This window comes from Aricia agestis, chromosome 19, assembly GCF_905147365.1.
Source record: "Aricia agestis chromosome 19, ilAriAges1.1, whole genome shotgun sequence".
Lineage (NCBI taxonomy): Eukaryota > Metazoa > Arthropoda > Insecta > Lepidoptera > Lycaenidae > Aricia > Aricia agestis.
In genome coordinates this window covers 945,096-967,302 of record NC_056424.1, presented here as the reverse complement: position 1 = coordinate 967,302, position 22,207 = coordinate 945,096, and the positions used below count along the sequence as shown (strand labels likewise).

The 22,207-nt window shown below is 40.2% G+C and overlaps 1 protein-coding gene across 1 annotated transcript; it reads left to right on the top strand.

Moving 5' to 3' along the window:
- The first annotated feature begins 31 nt into the window (after nucleotides 1-31).
- On the top strand, nucleotides 32-18,735 carry LOC121736546 (monocarboxylate transporter 12). The gene is made up of 17 exons (XM_042127822.1): nucleotides 32-150; nucleotides 7,608-7,709; nucleotides 8,343-8,465; nucleotides 8,573-8,709; nucleotides 8,990-9,183; nucleotides 9,934-10,144; nucleotides 10,906-11,021; nucleotides 11,797-11,937; nucleotides 12,409-12,527; nucleotides 13,012-13,087; nucleotides 13,627-13,753; nucleotides 14,205-14,342; nucleotides 14,912-15,054; nucleotides 16,617-16,722; nucleotides 17,059-17,132; nucleotides 17,395-17,541; nucleotides 18,004-18,735. Exons 1-17 carry the CDS (start codon nucleotides 115-117, stop codon nucleotides 18,129-18,131), a joined length of 2,118 nt encoding a protein of 705 aa, XP_041983756.1. The 5' UTR covers nucleotides 32-114; the 3' UTR covers nucleotides 18,132-18,735.
- Nucleotides 18,736-22,207: the final 3,472 nt, after the last annotated feature.

Here is a 22,207-nt window from a genome sequence, read left to right as displayed (position 1 = left end):
ACCAATGCATTTAGCGGCGCTCGCCGTTAGACAGAACAACGATTTGAGGCTGCTGGAGTCAACGGAGTCGGAACACCAGATCAGCACCGCGCTGCCCGCGCCGCCCGATATACCATGTCGCTGCCACGACAGTTTATATTTGCTAATCAGGTAAGTTCTTACTCAATATACTCAAAAATTAATTTCAAAGGTTTTACGAAGCTTTGAAAGACAGCAATTTTGTTTATTCGATGGATTTTGTGGAAACTTTGCAGTAATGTAGGCTACACAAGTTCACGCGGACGGAGTCACGGGCAACAGCTAGTATTATTATATATTTTATTTGTATCACAAAATCTTGACAGTATAATCTGAATGATGACAGTTGTGTGTGTTCATATAAATCTGTAGTATAATATACGCATGTAGTATAATACGTATGTATCACGAAATATAGACAGTAATTTGTGGAACGTATGTTTCGTAAGTTAAGAATCATAAGGCACAGGGTTAGAATATAATAATATTAATCTTTGGTAAGACGTCAAACTATATTTCCTCGATTTAAAGTAAATAATAATAAACTGAGTAAATAATTTATTTTATAAATCAAAAAATACGTAAAGAATTTACTGTAGCAACAAGTTAGCAGTATAGGTATTCATGTAAAAAACAAGTAGGTTAGTCAACAACATTCAATGATTTTCGCTACCCCAGCGGCCAGCTTCAAGTTCTGTGAGGAAACTGAGCCAAAGACACTTAGACTTAGACACATGTTTATTCAAGTTAATTGCAAATTTAACACCCGTTAAAATTTGTTAAAATTAATCATTGATGGAATAAATTGTTCTCTTTGCATACTAATAATAATTAAAGAAGAACATGTAGGTAACATGTAGGTAGGTAAGTCATCATTGGTGCAAAAAAATGTCATCGTTCATGTTCAACCCTGACGCGAATGGACTATAGTCTACACTAAAGTTCAATGACTCATACATCTGCAATACCAGAAGAGCCGCAGACGTTCAGAACCTCTCTTTCGCAATAAACCCAAGTAACCTTTTAGGGATGTTTATGTTTGAAATTAAAAATTAAAGCTGGACTACGCATGGACAATAACGACTCTGGTTGAAATCAGATCAGCAGTTTAGACGCTTTTGTGGTAAAATAAATTACATACTAGTAGTAAAATAAACCGGAAGATATCTTCTAAATTTTCGATTCTTTTTCATTTTAAGTTTTTTCCGTAGGTAACAAAAAATAATAAGCGACACGTGACCAACCACGTTGCGTACTGTTTGTGACTGCGATGTTTGATTGCAAGATCTCGTTGACGTCACAGGCTTTCGGTATCACGTTTACGTAACTAAAGACTCTTTAGTATAAAAGATTTAATTAAAATATATTAGCCGGATATATATCCCACTTCTGATAATATTGGCGCCCAACGTGGGGCTATATTATAGTGATGACTTTTCACTTGGTGCAGTGAACGTACTAAAGCAAAACCAAAATTGGAGTATTGTAACAAATAAAAATTGGGTTTTTCACCATAATAATATTGTGATTTGGTTAAACTAAATCTTACCTGAATAATTTAATTTTATGAAAGGTTTAAATTTAAAAATTATTAAATATTATGTAAAATTTAAACTGTCTTAGTATTTTACGTAAAATGTGTCGGTGGGTTTAGAGCTGTTATGAGATATTACGTAACGTACTTACTATAGAAACGAGAAACCCTATGGGTTCGGTCATCTTGTTTAAATAGTGAAATAACACGCAATGGTTATTATTAAAACTTAGGCTTACCCATTTGATGAGGTAAAAGGGAAATTTTACAAGGTCAATAATATTTTGAGCTTGTATACAGCTATTATACGTTCATTTAAGACACTAGACAACGCCGATATTCCGAGATAGCTATTCAATATTAAATTTAATTTATCACACAAGAAGATAGTCGACATCTTGCAGCTGGAAAATAGAACTATAAATTCGATCTGCAGGTCACTTCAAAGAAAATACATTAATTTATAACACCTTTTTTGAATTCTCCGCTGGGTCGAGTCACTGTGTAAGCCTGCTCTAAAGACAAGAAATGCCATTCATCCGAAAATCTGTGCCAGGGATAAATGACAAAAGCTTGCAAATTAAAAATCGCTATAAAACGGAAAAGAGTATGTTAGCCTTGGGCCGACATAATATGTAGGTCGGCTGGGACACACTGTGACCTACATGCGGAGGCCGCGGCCTGGCCCGATGAACTCTGGTGCACTGTGGCCTCTGCAACCCTTTGGGGCTTTGTCTATTTGGCCCCAGTTGCAGTGATCTGGTCACTGGTGCAATGTGGCCTAGCTATGCAATTTTTGGCAGAAGCCTATATGGGTCTGGTGATTTCTGGTGTGTTGGGGCCATATGCAACTGTCTATGGATCTGGCTATGAGGCCCCAGTGAGTGTCAGAGAGTGACCTGGTGCGCTATGGGTTTCGTATATATATGGGAGTATTTGCCTTGGAGGCCTTTGCGGTAACAGGCATAACCAATCTTTCATTTTTGGCTCACTCTCCTCGCCTCATGTAACATGGTGCTCGGTGGGGTAGCCTAGCTGCCTGTATGTTCCGATTTATAGTAGCTTATAAGAGGCCAGTGATATTTGGTGCACACTGGTCTCGAAACCATCCTCTGTCCTCTCCTCTTCCGGGACTCAAAGTAATCTCAAAGACTCATATATAAAATTTCATCAAAATCCGTGCAGCTATTTAAGAATGAAGAGTGAGCAGACAAACACCTCTCCATGTACAATATTAGTATTTAGTAGTGATGAAATGCTATGCCTTTTACCGAAATTCCGAAGCTCATTGCCAGTACCGGACGGTGCTGGTGCCCCCGTTATTGATCTGTCGCTGCATCGGCCGCCGTGTCAGCGGCGCGGTGCACGCCCGCGGCCCGACACGGTCGATAGCATTGATATGATTCATGCGTTGTCTGATCGTTTACGGGTTTACCTGCATTTTAACCACGTCAAATAACTAGTCTATTATAAGACTGTTGACTGCGGATTTCAAGAAATGAGGTTATGTATTTGAGCCGTGGATTTTTTATGTGAAAGAGATTGCTTCGTAGTTAATGGACTGATTTACGAAATTCTTTTAGTAACCAATACTCTAATAATAATCTTATATATAAAAATGGATTTTCAAATGTGTTAGTCGCGCTAAAACTCGAAAACGGCTCAACTTTTGGTCTTAAAATATTCGTAGAACTCTTTAAGTGACACGAAGTTCACCGGGACAGCTAGTTTTATCATAAATAATGTGTATCGGGAGACGCGTACCTACTCTGTATGTTCAGATTCCTTTTAGATCAATCTGTCTATTGATTAAATACCGTTGCGTAACTACTAACTAATTACGTCTCAACATAGATGAGATGCGTCACTCGCTTCATTTCGACAAAGTTGCCTCTCGACCGATATTATACGCTTAAATATAGTTGAATCGAAAGCTCATATACAAGATAATTACGGCAATATTCTGAAACGATGAGATTGATTAGCTTGTATCACTTACATATCTTGTAAAATGCGATTTTGGAGTTCAAAAGGATGTTTGAAAATTTTAATGCAAACATGATCTAGACTCATGATCTAGACTCTAGAATGTTCTAGACCAGAGGATGGACTGAAAGACTTAGTTGGCTGATTGCCTCGTAATAAATTCCGTAAAGTAACTTGGAGCGGTGAGTCACTATCGGAAATCGTGACTCAATTTACAATATGACTAACTTTTTCATGCAATAAAAAAGTTTTCAGTTCGCGTTCAACTTTATTAATCTTGAAGGCGACTAATCCAAAATTGTCGATTTTATAAATCAGTTTTGTACTTGATAATAAGCCCCGAATTGTTTAATTTTCTAAACATAGATATTTCCAAGAATTCGATCTGAGCGAAAACACGATATCGTTAAATTTTCTCGATAGAAAAAAGTCACAAAAATGCATCTAACTTTGACGATTTTTTTCATATATTGCCAAAACCATGCATTAAACTGAGTTAATTTTTTACACATTTAATAAAAGTCTATCGCCGAGGGTTCGACCTTGCGGATTTTTAATATTCTTTATATTTTTAAAGATATTTAAGAAAAACCACATTGGAGCTTCACCGCTAAATTTGTCTCTCCTCTCAGTCGCCAACAGTCGCGTTCGCGCGCGCCTGAGGAGAGGATGTACTTCTTTTTCCTTTACTCCGGATTGAGAAATATTTAATCGAAACCATGGAAAACAAACAAGAATTAAATAAACACACTAAAAGCAACCCTTACATGAGAAAACGGGAGCCGATGAACAATTGTAGAAGGCTTTTTATTTTAATATAAAATATTGTTTACGAATATGATAATATTATCATGACAAATAATTTTTCAAACCCATATGTAGCGGCCGCGCATGCGTAGTGCTTCGTGCTTGAGATGATACCATTGGACGATCTGCGTTATCGTCCAATGGTATCGTCTCATAGCACGAAGCTTCGTGACGATAGACGAATCAGCGGCCGCGGCAATAGAGATTGAAAAAATAAACGATATCGATTTAAATCGATATCGTTTTGACAAAAACTAGTGTGTGACATCGATTTGAAAATCGATTTGGTTTGTAATGATTTAATGAATGTCGTACTCGATACTATGGAAATATCGAATAAATTTCTTCGGAACAACGCTACGTTCTTGAAATGATAAGATTAAATTGTCAAACAGTGATAACATTATAATATTATATGCAAAATTCACTACTTCGACCATACGCTTGATAATAAATAATAATAAGAGTATGAACAAAGTTGACGGTACATTTATGTAAGGATTTAGAAGAGTACATAATATACTTACTACATAATATATTATAAGGTTTTTTATACCGATAATATTGCCGTTTTGTTTGAAAAATGTTCTTTTGAGGGTTCCATACCCAAAGGGTAAAAACGGGACCCTATTACTAAGAATTCAATGTCTGTCTGTCCGTCTGTCTGTCTCCAGGCTGTATCTTAAGAACGGCTATAGCTAGACTTCTGAAATTTTCACAGAATGTATACCTACATCTGTTGCCGCTATAACAAAAAATACTAAAAACAAAATAAAATAAATATTTAACGTACAACAAATCTGATTTTTTGCTTGATATCAAAAATTGCTATAGCTATATGCACTTGAAATTTTTACAAAATCCTTAATTTTATTTGTATTTTAATAATGGATAGTAAAATTAATATTTAGGGGGGCTCCCATACAAAAATTACAATTTTTGGGCTATTTTTAACTCTATAACGGTACGGAACCCTTCGTACGAGTACGCGAGTCTGACTCACACTTGGCTGATTATATCGAACTTACTTATTTCTGTTATTCAAAGTAATCGCTCGTGCAATCAATGCACCTTTGCCAACGCAGTGTCAGTGTATGGATGCCCTTCTTGAAAATATCAGCTGGACGGCAGACTACACAAAATCTTTGACATTCCCGAACACGTGGTTTTACTAGTATATCGAGATGAAATTTGAGCTGGGTTTTTTATCAGCACCAGCATCAGAGGCGGGTAACTCCGCCGTTAGTTGACGGATTTGCAAAATTCTTTTGTTATTGTATAAGATGTAGTCCGAATTTCTTAACATGTTAACAAAAGTGGTGATCTGATGGTGCAATTCATGAGAAATCGAGGGGAGCTAAAAGGAGGAAACTAGCTGACCCGGAAAACATTTTTTTTGACAATTATTATTTTTATAGTATTTCTAACGAATGTACATAGCATTATAATCGGTTGAACCGTTTTGGATGAGTTCGCGCACAAACACTGTGACCCGAGAATTTTCTATACATATTTGACTAGATGATCCGGCAAACGTCAGTTTGTCACATAAATTATTTCTAGTATCAATAATAATTATAAATATTTCACAAAAAACAGATAAAAAATTATCCTCAAGCCTAACGACTGTATGTATGCAAAATTTCATTGAATCGGTTGAGCAGTTCGCTTACAAACATTGTGACAGAGAATTTTGTATATTTTATAAATCTGACAAATGTTAATATATTTTACGCAAATACACACAAAAACTAACCAAATTCGGACGTGGACGAAGACGTGGCAAGTAGATTATATTAAATAAAGTTATAATATTTTTGTAACAACTACAGCAGAATCGATCTAGTAGTGTCAGAGCTCAGAGCCTCTTCGATTTCGATAAATAAACATATTATCATAAAGTATTACTAGTGTTTATGGCAAAAAGTATTAATTTGATTCTCAAAGTACAGATAGAAAATGTGACTCGAACTTCTCAAAATTTTATCTGATATATTTAGTTATACCTACTATAATTCGTACAAAAAGTGATTACGAGAATAATTACACAAAATAGCCGCGGTGACATTTTGAATGCGTTGGGCGAGTGCGGGGGGTATGAAGTGCGCGGGTGAAAACCGATTTTTTTCTGTCATAGGTCGCCCCCTTAAGCCGTCGTTTGAATTCGTCGAAAACAAGTAGGTGACAAACACCGCTTAATCGTCTTTTTTCGGCTTTGCAAAAGTATCGATAGTCGTAATCATCATCATCACCGACTATTATCATTCCTCAGTGTGAGAAAAAAGAAAGAAGCGAAAGAATAGTCTACAACAGCTTTTACTACTGTCAGCTTATAACTTTGTTTTATTGTAAAGATAATCAAAGTTACAGATTTCAAATTAAAATGAATTCTTTGACAGTTTTCTTTGCCTCTCTTTTTATCTCATCTCACTTTCTCTCTCTCTCTCTCATAAATCTACTCAATTGCTACTTTTTGATTTGACATTCAATTGAACAAAGTACTCATGTTATATTCCAAGGTACGTCTCCGTTGGGAACCTCTGCAGTTCTATGATATTGATCAAACACTAAAATATCTGAAATATCCTTGCGTGCTCGTTGCAGCCTCATTTTGGGGTTTATAAGGTCGTTGCCCGACTCGAACTTAGCCTGTGGCACAGAATATAAATATTAGTAGTACCAACCTGTGGATTGACAATCGATACAGTAATGGAGCGACCGTGCACGATTTCAATAACGTACCAAATCAATACAAAGATATTGATCTGACTATCATTAGCTCGTAAATAAGCGAGTTGATTCCTTTTGACTTTTTAAATAGATTTTGGTATTTTAGCCTCTATTGGTACCATCGCTCAAGGCTATAGCAAGACATTAGTTATAGTTATTATTTGACAAAGTAATTACTGTGAAATGTGGCAGGTCCCAAAGGCATATACAGCTGATGGTCTCAATCAGGCCTAATGATTCTGGTTGGGGTAGAATAATTTAGTGTCAATTTGAGGGACTTATCAGACAGAAGGAATGTTATAATATGTAACGTAAAGAACGTGAAACTGACCGCTTGAGCGCTTGAGCACTTTACCGGTCGGTCTGATAGGTCACTGAAAGAACTTGCAGAATCAGAACTGTGCTCTGATTGGACCTACAGTTGCCACAACATGCGATATTTGGTGGTGGTATCATTTCATGATTGGTCCGATAGTCGCTACATCGAATGCAACATTTCTCAAGGCCGTTGTGTCACTCCATGGTGTTGCAGGAGCTGTCGAAGCTGGACGGCGGCGTGCTGGGCTCGTCCGCGCCGCCCGCGCCGCTGCCCGTCGCCTGCTCTATCGAAATGGACGCCGACCCCATCACTGAGGTACGTGGACCCAACTGACAGACAAGAAGCCCCAGGTACAAAGAGTTGGACGGGATATGTAGAGGTCTAAAGAATCCTTTTTAATCGAACTGCAAGTTCTAGCTACCAACAAAATAAGCTCAGCGTCATCGCAGCGTTATTACGAAGCAGTCTTAACGTCAACACCCCCTGCCGCTTCGTCTCGGGGGCTGCTGTCCGTCATGTGTGCGTTGCGTCGACGCAGCGCGCCGTGTGAGCACCTTGGTTATTTGTATGTACGCGCTGCGTCGACGCAACGCTGACGCAACGCGCCGTCAGAATTTATTCTACAACCAAGATTTTGCAAACCCTAACTCTGTCAGACAACTTAAGTACCAGGCAGGGCCCCCGTAAGGGCTACTGGCGCCTGTGCGCAAAATAAGGATTTTGGCGACCCTTTAGGCAAATTTTTTGGGTCCTTGGTTTTGGCGCCCCTAAAGATGACGATTGGGCGCCCCTAGAGGATGGCGCCCGTGTGCATTGCACACTTTGCACATATGGTAGCCCTGGGACCAGGCGTCTCTTTTTGTTTACTCCATGTAAGACATTAGGAGATGTCATCCTTCAGCTTATGATCTGCTTGTTTAACCCGTAGGAACCTCTCGTTATGTCCAGGCGATCCTGTCCCCGGAGCTGTCGGGCTCACTGCTGTCAGTGCACTCGGCGCCGCCGGAGCAGGGCGAGCGGGAACCGCGGGAGAGACCACACAGCCTACTCCTAGAGCTGCCGCTGGCTACTGTGAGTATGGACCGTGGAGTATAGCATATAAGGGTCTAGAGATCATTTCAGATTTTTAGTAAAACATTCTATGTTGTATGATTTAACTGGTATTTCGTGTGTTGCAGCAAGTGGGTGCGTACCTCTCGGCGATGTCGCCGACGGAGCAGGAGGAGGACTCGCTGCTGACGCTGTCGTCCGTCACGGCGCGCCCGCTGCTCGCCGCCTCCCGCAACCTGCGCCCGCACACGCGCACGCCGCCCGAGTACGTATATGCACGCACATTAGTGGTGAGATTGTCTGTGCCTCACTGTAGACCTGCAATTGGCACTTAAAAGGAAGCAATTCAATCCCAAGTACCGTGTACCAATGAGGCTCCAGTTATCCTGTCCCAGTTACTGCAGAATTTGAAAAATTATTACTTCGAGCGATGTTTACCGAATCGTCCACCGCTGACGCAAAAATGGGTCGGTAGCTAAGTTCAAGAGTTTTGACTCAAAAGATTTAAGTGTAACTCAACATTCTGACCCTTCCCTTTCCCCCAGGTCGAGTTCAGCGCTAGACGGCGGGTACGGGTGGGTGGTGGTGTTCGGCGCGTTCCTGGTGCAGTTCTGGGTGGCGGGGCTGTTCAAGTCGTACGGCGTGCTGTACGTCGAGATCATGGAGACGTTCCCCGACAGCTCCGAGTCCGTCGCCTCCTGGATCCCCGCCGCGCTCTCCACGCTGTGTTTGGCTCTGGGTGAGTATGGGTAGCACATGCTAAAGACTTTTGTGATGCAATATGCTACAGCCAAAGTGTGTTTCTTTATAATTGTCTCTGTTAAGAAGACACTAAAGTAGACTTTATTTACGAAACCGTTTTTGAAACTGCGTACCTTCATCTCTGATCTCATCCAATTTTCATCATTTATCGAAAAGATCACAAAACTGGGGGGTGAGCCAAAATCTTTTCCTTTTTTGCTAGAATCGCCGATGAAAGTGTATGGAATTGACATAAACGTTCGTTACTATGACGTTGACGTTCGACTCGTCTAATGTCAATTCCATACATTTTGATCGGCGATTCTCTAACGAAGCGAAAACGAAAAAGTTTCGGCTAAATGGCCATGAGTGTAGGACAGTTTCGATTTCTTGTTAAAACCAGTCGTTAACTTCACGACTATGTTTGTGTCTAGCGTCCTTATCATAGGCCATAAGTATTCGGGGCACCTGGTTGGTGGACCTAATTTATCAACCAGTTGCTTAACCAGTCCTTGATCTCCTTCAGCGCCTGTCTTAGGCCCTGTGTCGCTTCCAGGTGAGTTTGGCAGATCTCTTGAACAGTCGCTTGTCTTTTGCTCTCCAAGAACTATCAAGGCTGCGGAGGCTGGCCTTGTCTTACTTAGTACTCCATCACTCTGTCAGTCTGTCACGGGCTGTTCTGCAGCGCGGGGCTGGTTCTGTCGTACTCCATCGCTCTGTCAGTCTGTCACGGTCTGTCTGTCCGCAGCGCCGCTGTCGTCGGCCCTGTGCGAGAAGTACTCGTGCCGGCTGGTGGTGTTCGTGGGCGGGCTGTTCTGCGGCGCGGGGCTGGCGCTGTCGTACTTCAGCTCGGGGCTGCTGCATCTGCTGCTGACGTTCGGCGTGATGACCGGCATCGGCGGCGGGCTCTCCACCACGCCGGGCATCGTCATCGTCTCCCAATACTTCGACAAGCATCGGTCAGTCACATTAGAATACATTGATGATGCTTCGGACTAAAACCGAAAAAATTACATGGCCACCATAAAGGCCGGCGTACATAGCACGTACTTGCGTAATAATCTCAGTATTTTATCGCAGCAGAATGCTTTGTAAGCGACAAACCATTCTGCTGCGATAAATTTGTTTTATGTATTATGTTCCGTTTTTCACCTGTAATGTTTGGTTTTTCAGCCGGTCTTTAATTGGTTTGTCATCAGTTTATATTTAGTTTGTCAACCGTTTATGTTTGGTTTGTCACCTATTTATGTTTGGTTGGTCACCTGTTTATGTTTGGTTTGTCATCTGTTTATGTTTGGTCCTGTTTATGTTTGGTTTGTCACCTATTTATGTTTGGTTTGTCACCTGTTTATGTTTGGTTTGTCACATTTTTATATTTGGTTTTTCATTTGTATATGCTTGGTTTGTCACTTGTTTAAATTTGGTTTGTCACATTTTTATATTTGGTTTGTCACTCTATGTGTTGGTTTGTCACAACTTTGCTTTTATTGAAAAATAATTTAAAAATATTTATCTTAAATTGTAATTTAAAATATAATTTTGTAGTTTCAAATATCTATTACATAAATAACATAACAACGATAATTTTCTCAAAATATTTTCAAAATTGAAATATCGGAATTTTGGTTATGTCCCATTTCTAATCCCATTTCTAGAAGTACCTATTTAAGTAGCTCATAGCTGCGAGTAAACCATGTGTTAATTGTCTATCTCGTTCCAGAGCACTGGCGAACGGCATATGCGTGAGCGGGACAGCGGCAGGCAGCTTCGTGTTCCCGATGCTGATAGAGAAACTAGTGGATACTTATGGACTACACGGAACTGTGCTTTTACTTGGTGAGTCTTCTGTGAACTAAGTAATAATTGATTTCACATTCAAACCAGACAAGACTTGATGCTGCATTAATTTTTGAAACCGAGGTATACCGTGTTTCATTTCAGACGTATCTAAAGTATGAGTTTTTTGGTGAAAAGCTTTGTCCACACTGTGCCATTTTCTGTTCGTCAAGGGCATGCGTTATAGCGCAGTCAACAGCGAACGTGAGGCATGCCCGCGACGCATGCCCTCTGACCGTATCCAAAACTTTCGCTTTGTTATTAAAAATGACAGTTGGCGTTGCGTTCGTTGACGCATTCAATTACTGAATGCGCCAAAACGAAAGTTGAATGAAAAGAGAATGACGAAAATTGAAGACGAAAGTACATAGTGTTGACATAGGATACATTACAACGTCACCAAACCCACTTTGGGAATCTCTGCCAAAAAATCAATTTTATATACAAACATGTTGTGTCTATCATGGCGCTTACGATACCTTATATCGAAATTGTTTTAGCAAAGTAAGTACAGTAGTATTAAAGTTGTTTTAGTACCTTGACCTAGATTCTAGAATATAAGCTTAATCAGGGTAAGATCGGGTTCGGATACAGGATAAGTCCGGATGATTCGGCCCGGGTGGTTAAAATTACTTGTTACGTCATTTTGTTGTGCACCAAGGTCATCTTGGTACCAGGTAGACATGACAGCATACTCGCTAATTACTTCCGGACTTACCATGTGTTCGAACTTACCCTGATTTAATATTATAGTGCCTACTTCATTTTATGTCAGGTGGCGGCATGCTGCACGTGTGCGTGTCGGCGACGCTGTACCGACCGCCGCCCGCGCCGCCCACTCCCGCCGCGCCCCCCGCCCCCTACACGCCCGCCACCACCACCACCGAGAACACCACGCTGCTCGACCTCCCTTCCGGTAAGTGTAGTACTCACCTGGTGCCTTTGACCTTTCAAAAAGTATAAACGTCAAGATATTGACATGACAACTTTTTAATTCGTGTTTTAAAATTTAAAAGTTTAAATATCAAGGAAAACTAGGTGAATATGCTGTAAGTAAAAAATATTTCAAGGAAAACTAGGTGAATATGCTGTAAGTAAAAAATATTTTCTTGTTTGTGATGCTATTAATTAAAATACAATTGAAAAAATTGAAATGTCAAAATTATGACATTTCAACTTTTTAAATTATTGTGCTCTAAAAGGTTGTACGTGAAAACGAATACGATGACATAGCAACACACATGCGCGGGAGAGAGATGCGTCAAAGAGACAATAGTAGCGGATAGGTCAACGTAATAATTCCCAAGTTAGGAATTGGGAATTTATGGAATTTCTGTTTTAGTTATTTAACTAAAACAGAAATACTAAACTTTCATATTATTTGTAGGTAAGGAGGTGTCGGACAACAGGCTTCACAATCTGTTCCACCCGGAGGAGCGCAAGGGCTCGCTGCTGGAGGACAAGCGCGGCTACCTCACCGAGATCATACACCCCAGCCTGCTAGAGGTAAACGCATACTCTTGTTTCATTGGCGTAAATTGACTCAATGAGGGACAAACGGCGCTATGCAGCCGTGGCGTCCATCGTGTCAATTGTCATGTCAAACAGCCGTCATATGTCACGTAATAGCTTCCGTGTGTCGCGATATAGCTGTCACACGTCTGTCTGACATAACATTTGACACGAAAGACCCTACCGTCCTTCGAGTAGTAAATTATATATCGAAAACCCTCATTCAAATCACAAAACCACTATCCCTTAAATCTTGCCGTTGACCAACGGCGAATGGCGAACTCCAAGGTTTGCGTACCAATAAATGACATTGAATCATCCCTGAATTTATAAATAGGCGAAAAGGCCGCTGCCTATTAGGGGCGGAAGCGTCGTAGGTGGCGGCGGAAATAAAGTGGCCCAGACTCATAAAAAATATAAATCCAGCCCTATGCTGAATGAAACAGTGACAAACCTAAAATATGTTCTGTCTCCACAGGTAGCTCGGCCGCCGCTGCAGTCGCAGCTGTCAGACTCGGAGGACTCGGAAGGACTGGATGTTTTGGGTGTTGTTGGTGAGTGAATCAAACTGAATCAAAAAAATATAAACAGCGGATCTTCTAATCACATTATTTTTGCTGTCGCACACCATTAGGCTGCGTTTCCACCAGAGCTGAGCGGAGCTGTGTTGAGAACCAATAGCATCGCCGCGCTGAGCGATGTCATGGCAAAGTCATGTCAATTAAGCGATTCTATTGGTTCTCAAAAACATATATTCCTCGTAACACAGCTCCGCTCAGCTCTGGTGGAAACGCAGCCTTATATATCCAGCTCCACTGAAATAATAAGTGTCTCCCAGCGGTTTTCTTGGGACGTGTTTTTCTTAGGAAGAGAAAAGACGTAGTTTTTACCAATTCTTATGTATCACTGAACTCTAAAAGAGTGAGGGAATGGTTGAAGAAAACATCAACTCGTGTATTTTGTTATTTTTGACATAACGCTAAATAATTACAAACGGTGAATCAAGGAACAAAACTTCATACAGAATACCTTTTTTTAGTTCTAAGTCTCGTTATTAATTATTATCCTAAATCATTAACTTATCAACTGTCAGGCGTGCCGCGCGGCGTGGTGCGGCTGCGGCTGCGGCCGACGCGGTCGTCGTCGATCCTGCACTCGGTGGAGGACCTGTCCACCGACAGCACCTGCGTCTACAAGGCCACGCAGCGGAAACTCAGCCGGTACGTTCACACCAGGGTTGTAGGGAAAGTTTTTTCTTTGCGCAACAAATGTGCTGCGAACTGGTGACCAAGCCGAAACTTAAATTGGTTATAAACTTAATAATATGATGTTTTGCCACCCATGGTTTCTGTACGGTTCCTATTGGCCTACGTCCTTCCCATGGGGTACATTTACCCAGTAGAATGGCATAATCAAAATGTTATGTTATCAGAAGTCTGAGTAGAGAGAGCGCTATAGTTTGTCATAATATCCTGAAATATATAATATAATATGGAGTCGTATTTAAGACGTTGGTAAAACTTTATTGCATTACAGATGAAAAAAAACATTATATTTAGTATTTACTGAAATTTTGGACTCCAAAACTTGGACAACATGATGTAAATTTAATGTTGCTAAGGTCTGACACAGACGTAAAGGCCAATATAACGTAGTCGATTCTGTCTCCAGATCTCTATACATAAAGCCGCCGCTGCCGTGTCGCATCGTGCCCAGCAAGGTGGTGGAACCGGAACAGAAGGAGGAGCAGAAGAAACCGGAAGTTGAGATTAAAGAGGAAAACAAGAGATGTTGCGGACAGATTTCCAAGTGAGTTATTTATAACCTGATGGTTCGCAATGCGCAATTCTGCATTGTGTGGCAGCAAATAAACGCTAGTAGCGTTGACCAATAACCACCCGTCATCATCCCGCACTCCAAGGGGGAATTTTTTAAAGAGAGAACTATAAAGCCTAAATACCTATTAAAAGCCTTATTTATGGGTTTGAATTAAATAATTTAGTTCATTCCTACAAGAATCTTTTGGTGTCTGGCCAAAATCAGAACTAACCAGGCGCGGTCCGAAGGGGCGGGTCACGGGGGACATGACCCCCCCCCCCCAAATCTGGGACAAATGGATCTCAAAATCTTGCCAAATAATAAAAGGTAATTTCTAGCTACCCCATAGCAGCGACAAATATTTTTATTTTTAGTGTAGCGACTATATTTCTATAGATAATCGCAAGTTTTTTGACAGGGAGACAATAACCGCTACTGGCCCCCCCCCCCTGCTACTGTCTGACCCCCTCCAAAATTTTTTTAGGCTGCGACCGCGGCTGGAACTAACGCCGCCATCTTGATCAACAAAATGCTGTTTTACCTGTGAATGTGTCCGGCAGATACCTGGACGTGTCGCTGCTGCGGTCGTGGCGGTTCGGGCTGCTGTGCGCGTCGGTAGCTCTCATGTCGTGCGGCTCGCCGTACGCGCTCTACTACCTGCCCGCCTACACCGTCGCCCGCGGACACTCCAAGTCCGCCGCCGGTGAGTGAGCGAGATGCGAGATGCGACAGCCGACACGATGCCGTGTGTGACGAGTGAGACAGTAGATCTACCTGTCCTATACGACATTTACACTCAGCCCTGTTGGACAGGGAAGTGGGCAGCGTGAATATGTAAATAGGTGACTCGCGCTGCCACTGCTCATGCCGCTGCCATTGCCCGGCGCTCCCTCGAGTGTCGGTTTTTCGGGCGGAAGTCAAAGGACGGGCAGCGCGAGCGCGAGTGAGTGTTTACATTCAGCTCTCTCGCTCACTTGCCGCCAGCGTTTTGAACGAGAAGCACATGCGACAAAATCCGCAAAAATGTCACCGCCTACGATACCACCGCCAACTGAGTGGAGTTACGAGAAAATCATTAAGTTTTTGGAACTTTATGAAACAGAACGGATAATAGGTATGGGATCCGTATGATAAAAATCACAAACTAAAACATAAAGGTAGGTTTGACTATTGCAAATATTTGTCCAGGTTGCCAAATAATAATACTCAACAATGCTCAGTTTAAATTATTGTAAACAAAAAAGTTCCACAATTCCACAATTTCCTTTTACTACGATAACGGCGTCTTCGGTTCGATCTGTTTTGATTTCTTTTTAAAATATGCATATAGTTATATAATATACTCAGCAGACATAATGCTATCGCCGCAACAGTTTTGATATCCGCCATCGTTGCGAGTCGTTACGTAAAAGAGTATGAGGGCTGAGTGTGACCACCCACTCGCCTCTATAATGCCGCAGAAGTATTTGAGGCAATATTTCCGACAGCGGCAGGAGCAGTGGCAAGGGCTGAGTGTAAACGTCCCACTAAGTGCGCCGTCAGTGAGTTCATATTTTCAGCAAAGACGCCAACTACACGCTCGACATAAGCATGGCAAAAATGTAAGTTGCGCATGCGCAGGATTAGTTTTTTGGCTGTCTTTGGTTGGTCGAGGTGGGCGGGCGCACGCCCACGGTCACGCTATTGGTGGATGATGGTTGTTGTCGTTGTTACGTTGTTGGCATAGTAAAGGTGCGCCAATGAGGGTTGTGTGGCGCTATGTAAACGGCTACATAACTATTTTTTTTATTTGGTTCAGTTGGTGGGCTGTTGGTAGCTCAAGCCGGGGGTCGCGGGTTCGAATCCCGCCGACGGAACAAAAAGTTTTCAAAGTTCCTGGGTCATGGATGTGTATTAGATATGTGCATCATATAATAAAAATCTTAAATATATGTATAGTATAAAAGGAATGAACGTATTTCCGTTGTCTGGTACCCGTAACACAAGTCCTTCAGGTACTTAGCACGGGGCCAGACTGACGTGGTGTGAAGCGTCCATAGATATTATTATTATTGTCAAAGTGTCCGACAGACATAATATAGCAGCTATATCGTGACACGTGGAAGCTATTTCTTGACATATGACAGCTGTTTGACACGATAGACCCTACGGCTACATAGCGCCATACAACCCTCATTGCCTCCTCCAGTTGCTGGGTCCTATATGAACTGTTTTACTGCAAGTTTTAAGCACCTATATGTTGATAACCCGGTTACATTTTTGCAGGTCACCTGGTGGCGATCAGCGCGGTGCTGGACCTGTGCGGGCGGCTGGGGCTCGGCTACCTGTGCGACCTGCACCTGTTTTGCAGGAGAAAGGCATATATCATCAGGTATACACAGGATATTTTTAGTATTATAGGAATACTTGCCGTTGTTCGCGACTTAGTACGCGTCAACACGTAATACACAAAATATGTTAATAATTTTCGCCATTTTCCATTGATTTTTCGCCCCTATTGATCGCAGCGTGGTATTATACTACCTAAAGCCTTCCTCAATAAATGGACTATCTAATTTTTTTCAATTCGGACCAGCTGTATCTGAGATAATCGCGTTCAAACAAACGCACTCTGCAGCTTTATGATTTTAGCATAGATTTCATGATTTAGATAATTATATTCCCACCCCCCCTCTGACATCGTCTAACGTAACTATTTGATTTCCAGCATCCTTGTGGCGGGAGCGGCGGTGCTGAGTCTACCCAGCTTAACCTCATGGTGGGCGCTGGCCGTTGCATCAGGTAATATCAGCATTGAATGTACCATCGAGGAAATTGATTCCTAGGCAGTAAGACATACCCACGTCATTTGGTCGGATCATGTCAATTCAATATTGTGTGATCTGGGTTAGACATAACGCGACCAAATTACGTAGGTCGCCCATCAGCCTAGGAATCAACTTCTCTGATAGTGCATGCGAACTTGAAGCTCGATTTGGCCGCTACACAGCGAGAGTAATTTGGATTACGAAGTCTGAAGTGATGGTTAACCCGTCCCTCGCAGGCGCGTACGGGCTGTGCCTGGGGTGCTGGTTCCTGCTGGTGCCGGTGCTGCTGGCGGACTCGTTCGGCACGGCGCGCATCGCCTCCTCGTACGGCCTCGTGCGCATGTTCCAGTCCCTCGCCGCCGTCTCCGTGCCGCCCACCGCTGGTGAGTCGCGCATTTGTTATCTACTAATTAACCAATCTCTTGTCGAAAGACTGCATAAAACGGATAAGACAGTTATTCAAGACTTTATAGTTTATACTGTCTACGTACTATGAATATCGCATAGAGTGCGATGCCCCTGGCACACGGATGAACCTGCGGGGGTGCCAGGGGCGGGGCGGGAGCGAGTTTGGAGCGGCGACGGCGGCGAGCTGCACGGCGGGGCTCGCTCTCTTCTTCCCGAACTACCGGCGCACGCGCACGTCCACTTATACCAATTACCGATCTTGTAATAATCGTAATATATCGGAGTTCTATCTTTGCCTCTTTCATTAAAACTACCAGTAGATAGGACCCGACATATACTGTACAAAACATTTTTATATTATGTTATAATATTATATAATTATATAGTCAACACTCAACAGTCATTATATATAACACATAGTCCAAACGTGTCCGCAGGATTACTGCGTGACGTCACAGGCGGGTACTCGTGGTGCTTCTACGGCATGGGTTCCTGCATGGTGCTGGGCACCATCCCCGTGCTGGCCTTCCACCTCACCGCTCGCGAAGAGGAGGAGACAGAGTGAAGAGACTATAACTGTATGAAGACAAGAAGACAATGTTAATGGAACACCATTTGAAATGACATGCGGTAAATGAACATCAATTGCCGTAAGATTTAAAGCTATCTTTCATGCCAAATCGTTCTGTATATTGTACGAACTTGTTGTGTAAGTTAAGCACTGTGACAAGGTCCTCTTAAAGTGTATCCAAACGGAAGGATCTAATGCCGCCATCTTGTAAAATGGCACATAATGGATCTGTGACCATGCCCTCCTGCTAATGTCATCGTATAGGTCCTTGCAGCACTGTAACAAGTTATACTCTGAAGTTGGTTGCAAGTTACCAAAACTTGAGCTAGCTCAGCTAACTTGGAGTCTTTTGGCTGTTGATTCTGAAAAAATCCTTTTCATCTGCAACTAAATGTAGCATTTGATTTGAGCTTCCTCTACAGGGAATCAATAATACTCACATACGCATATAATTCTAATACCTTTAGAACTTGTCCATAGACTATACCAATTGGATGCGTATACCTAATTTATATGACCTCCCTCTAAACTCACAGGATCTGACTTTTTTAACAATCTAAAGGTGGCTTTTCGATCCTCGCGACACGCAACCGCGACGGCCAAAAGCCTACATACGCCTACATACGCCACTGAAATTTGCGTAGATCGGAAAGCCACTTTATCACAAAATATTTTAAGGGCCTGTTTCACGACTTTCTGAAAAAGTGCCGAATAGGCTATCCACAACTTTTTTGAGAGATTCTCCGTACTTGATCTGTCAAGTTAATTGGTGGATAGCCTATTCATCACTTATCAGGAAGTGGAGAAACAGGTCCTAAATCTACTGTAACGTTTCTGATAGACCTTAATTATGATCCTATAAGGATTTTTCGGCGCGTAACCTCTCAAAATAAAAGTATGACGTATCTCGGTATAATGCCGCTAATTCGTGAAGTGTCTCTTGAGTGTGGTGTCTCTCACACCTACTATAAATATTCGAGTAGGTAGACGCAAGTTCTTAACCTATAACTACTATATACAAGGTGTAACAAAACTAAGTGATATTAATACTTTAGGGTTTGTATGGGTTCCTTATAGTTTTTTTGTGAAAGTGGCAGCGCTGAAAGAGTACCTTTTTTTTACTTTGTATGGGAAAATTTATGACGCTCGACGCGCTCGGGCGATTACCCATACTAATCACAAAATTTGCTCTTTCAGCACTGCTATTTTTACAGTGAAAGTATCATCCCTAAACTATCATCACAATATTTTATTACACCTTGTATACATCTACTACTACATAACAGTAAACATCTTTTGATAGAGTCCACTTTTTACGGACGAAAGACATTCTACCATTACTATCTATAGGTATGCCTTGTATTTTGTACATAAGGTATTTTATACAACATAGATACCATTTTGATTCTTGATTTGCTGTTGATTTTCACTGCAAGAGAATTTCACTATGACATGCCATAAGTGCTTGCTAAAGAGCTTATGGGCTGTATTAATTTGATAGACGAGTAGGTATTCGTTTATATTACGTTATACATATTTAGCTTGACCAAAAAGAGTAGATATTAATTCAAATGAAACTGATTTTATTCTATACAGAATTGTTGCCATACTTAAACAAAAATGTGACAGCTAAGAAGAAACTAGCGCCCTCATTTTTTGTTAACTCTATATGGTGAAGCTATAACACTTAATTATTTAAAAAAAGATTGATAACCGCTTAGCGTATAATAGCTCACAAATAATTATTGTAGAAACATTAATTTTATGCATTTTCTTGTCATTTTTTTCCTCCAACATTTTCTACTAGTTTGTATAATTATATAATAGAGCATTGAAAAATATTATGACTGTAGCTAATTGCTTAGTAACTGATTTAAAAATATAGTCCGTCAAGAAAGTGAAGAAATTAAAAAGTAGCAACATCGTAGTGTTTTTCTTAGATTGATTTGAAAGGGATGACACTACGATGTTGCCATTTTTTAATTTCTTCACTTTCTTGACAGACTGTACAATGTTCTGGGTGTCTTCAATTTATTTGTACGTAACTAGTACGTATCGGCCAAATATTTGTGTGCCTAGAATAAATTCTTGGACTACTATAAGACCACAGATTGCTAAATAAGTAGTTGTACATACATAAGCCCCGCTTGCGCTAGTCTGGCTCAAAGAATACGGTCTATATTCATTTTAATGAGAGAGACGGCAATATATTTCGACTAGTTAACGATAACAATATTCCAGGCTGGCGCGAGTAAGCTTTTTTAAATGTCACTGCAGTGTTTCTTTCCACCATTTTGTCTGCTAGAGTATTCCAAAACAAGATGGCGTCTAGATTTAGCCATTACTTTCTGTAGAAGTGATTTAAATTCGCTTGTGGCTGTTAGTTCGTTTGAAATTAAATCATAGGCCATGAATAACACCAATTATTTGTAATTAAGTAAGAAAACGGTGTTATAGTTAATTTCAGGAATTTTAATAATAATTTGTAAGTTTCAACCTCTCACTTTTACTTTAAGTTTTAAAGCTTATGAATTTTATATTATAAATAAATAGTTCATTCAAATCTAAAAGCCCATTGTTCTTTAGTTATTGGTACAAATTGAAAGAGCAAATAATCTGTAGAAAATTTAAAGTGCCAATAACAAAGTACCCTTGGACGGTAGGTCCGAAACGCCTGCTTGCTGTGTTGCCACATTCACTTGTATTAAATATAATTTGAAAACAAATGAATATTTTGTGATGTGTTCAAGCCGACTGTTAGTTTAGGAAAAGTAAAAATGTGACGAGTGATTGGCAGAGTGTAAGACATAAATTATAATACATAATGATGTTTGTAATGTCTTAACATAGCGTACGTACGGTATCTTACGATGTGGGTATATAGATATAGAATTATAGATGTTAAACTAAGTTAGGCTCTTCAAATTAATGTCTGTCCTGTACTGCAAATGTAACCAAAATCAATATTCTTGAACCTATCTAAAAATCTTCTTGAACCTATATAATAACTATCTTTTGTCGATAAGTGGGTAGTTTATAATAAAGTTCTGGTTCTGGTTACATTACTTTAAAAGCTGCAATGTGCAATGTTTCTGTGGTCAATATTGATATTCTGTAAGTCTTACATAGATGTGAAATAATATATTTGGCTTTTTGTTTCAAACTAAACCACCGACCTTAAAATATACACTAGGCTTTATAGTTTAAAACTCTACTAACTTAACTTAACTGTAATTTTATGAAAAACTGTCTAAAACTGTTGTAAATTTATTATTGTGTTTGTACTTATTATACTTCAATTTAATTGAAGGTATTACAATATAACTTCATGTATGTTATTATTTATGAAAATTAAAATCATATCAAATATGTTACGAAGGTAGGCTAATGAAATTGATCTCAGTAAACTACGCTTATTTTAAACTGAATTATGTGAAATTGAATTCAAATTTTAACCTATCATTTTTAAATTCATTTAAACGTTAAGAAACAAGGCTCGACTCACAGTTGGTTTTACTAAAAACTTAGCCCAATAAGAACAACTTTGGCTTCCATTGTCATAAAATATTTAAACTCTTAAATGGAGAACATTCAACATTCTAAATATACAATAGATACAATAGATGTTATTAAAGGACTCGTGCCTAGCAAAATTAAAATATCGTCAATATATAATTTATTAATATTAAAGCGTATTACTTACAATAGTTAACTAAATGTTTAAGGTAAATTAAATACCGTAATTAATCTATCCAAAGCGATATTACATAGCAGATACCGATAATGTATATTAGGATTTTTGATGTTCCTTTATACATTATTTTAACCAGATTTCTGGTTGGAATTAATTTTAGCACATCAAAACAATGGAAAATAAAAAATTATGTAATTGATCTATTGTTTCATTTGCTGTCATCACCATTCTTATGTATGTAGTTGGTAAAGTAGTTGGCAACACTAAAAAAAATGGCGTCGCATAATTGACAAATTATTGAACAATTTTATTAAGTAGACTTGAGGGCAGTTTTAAAATACAATAGATACACATTGCAGATCACAAGATATATTGT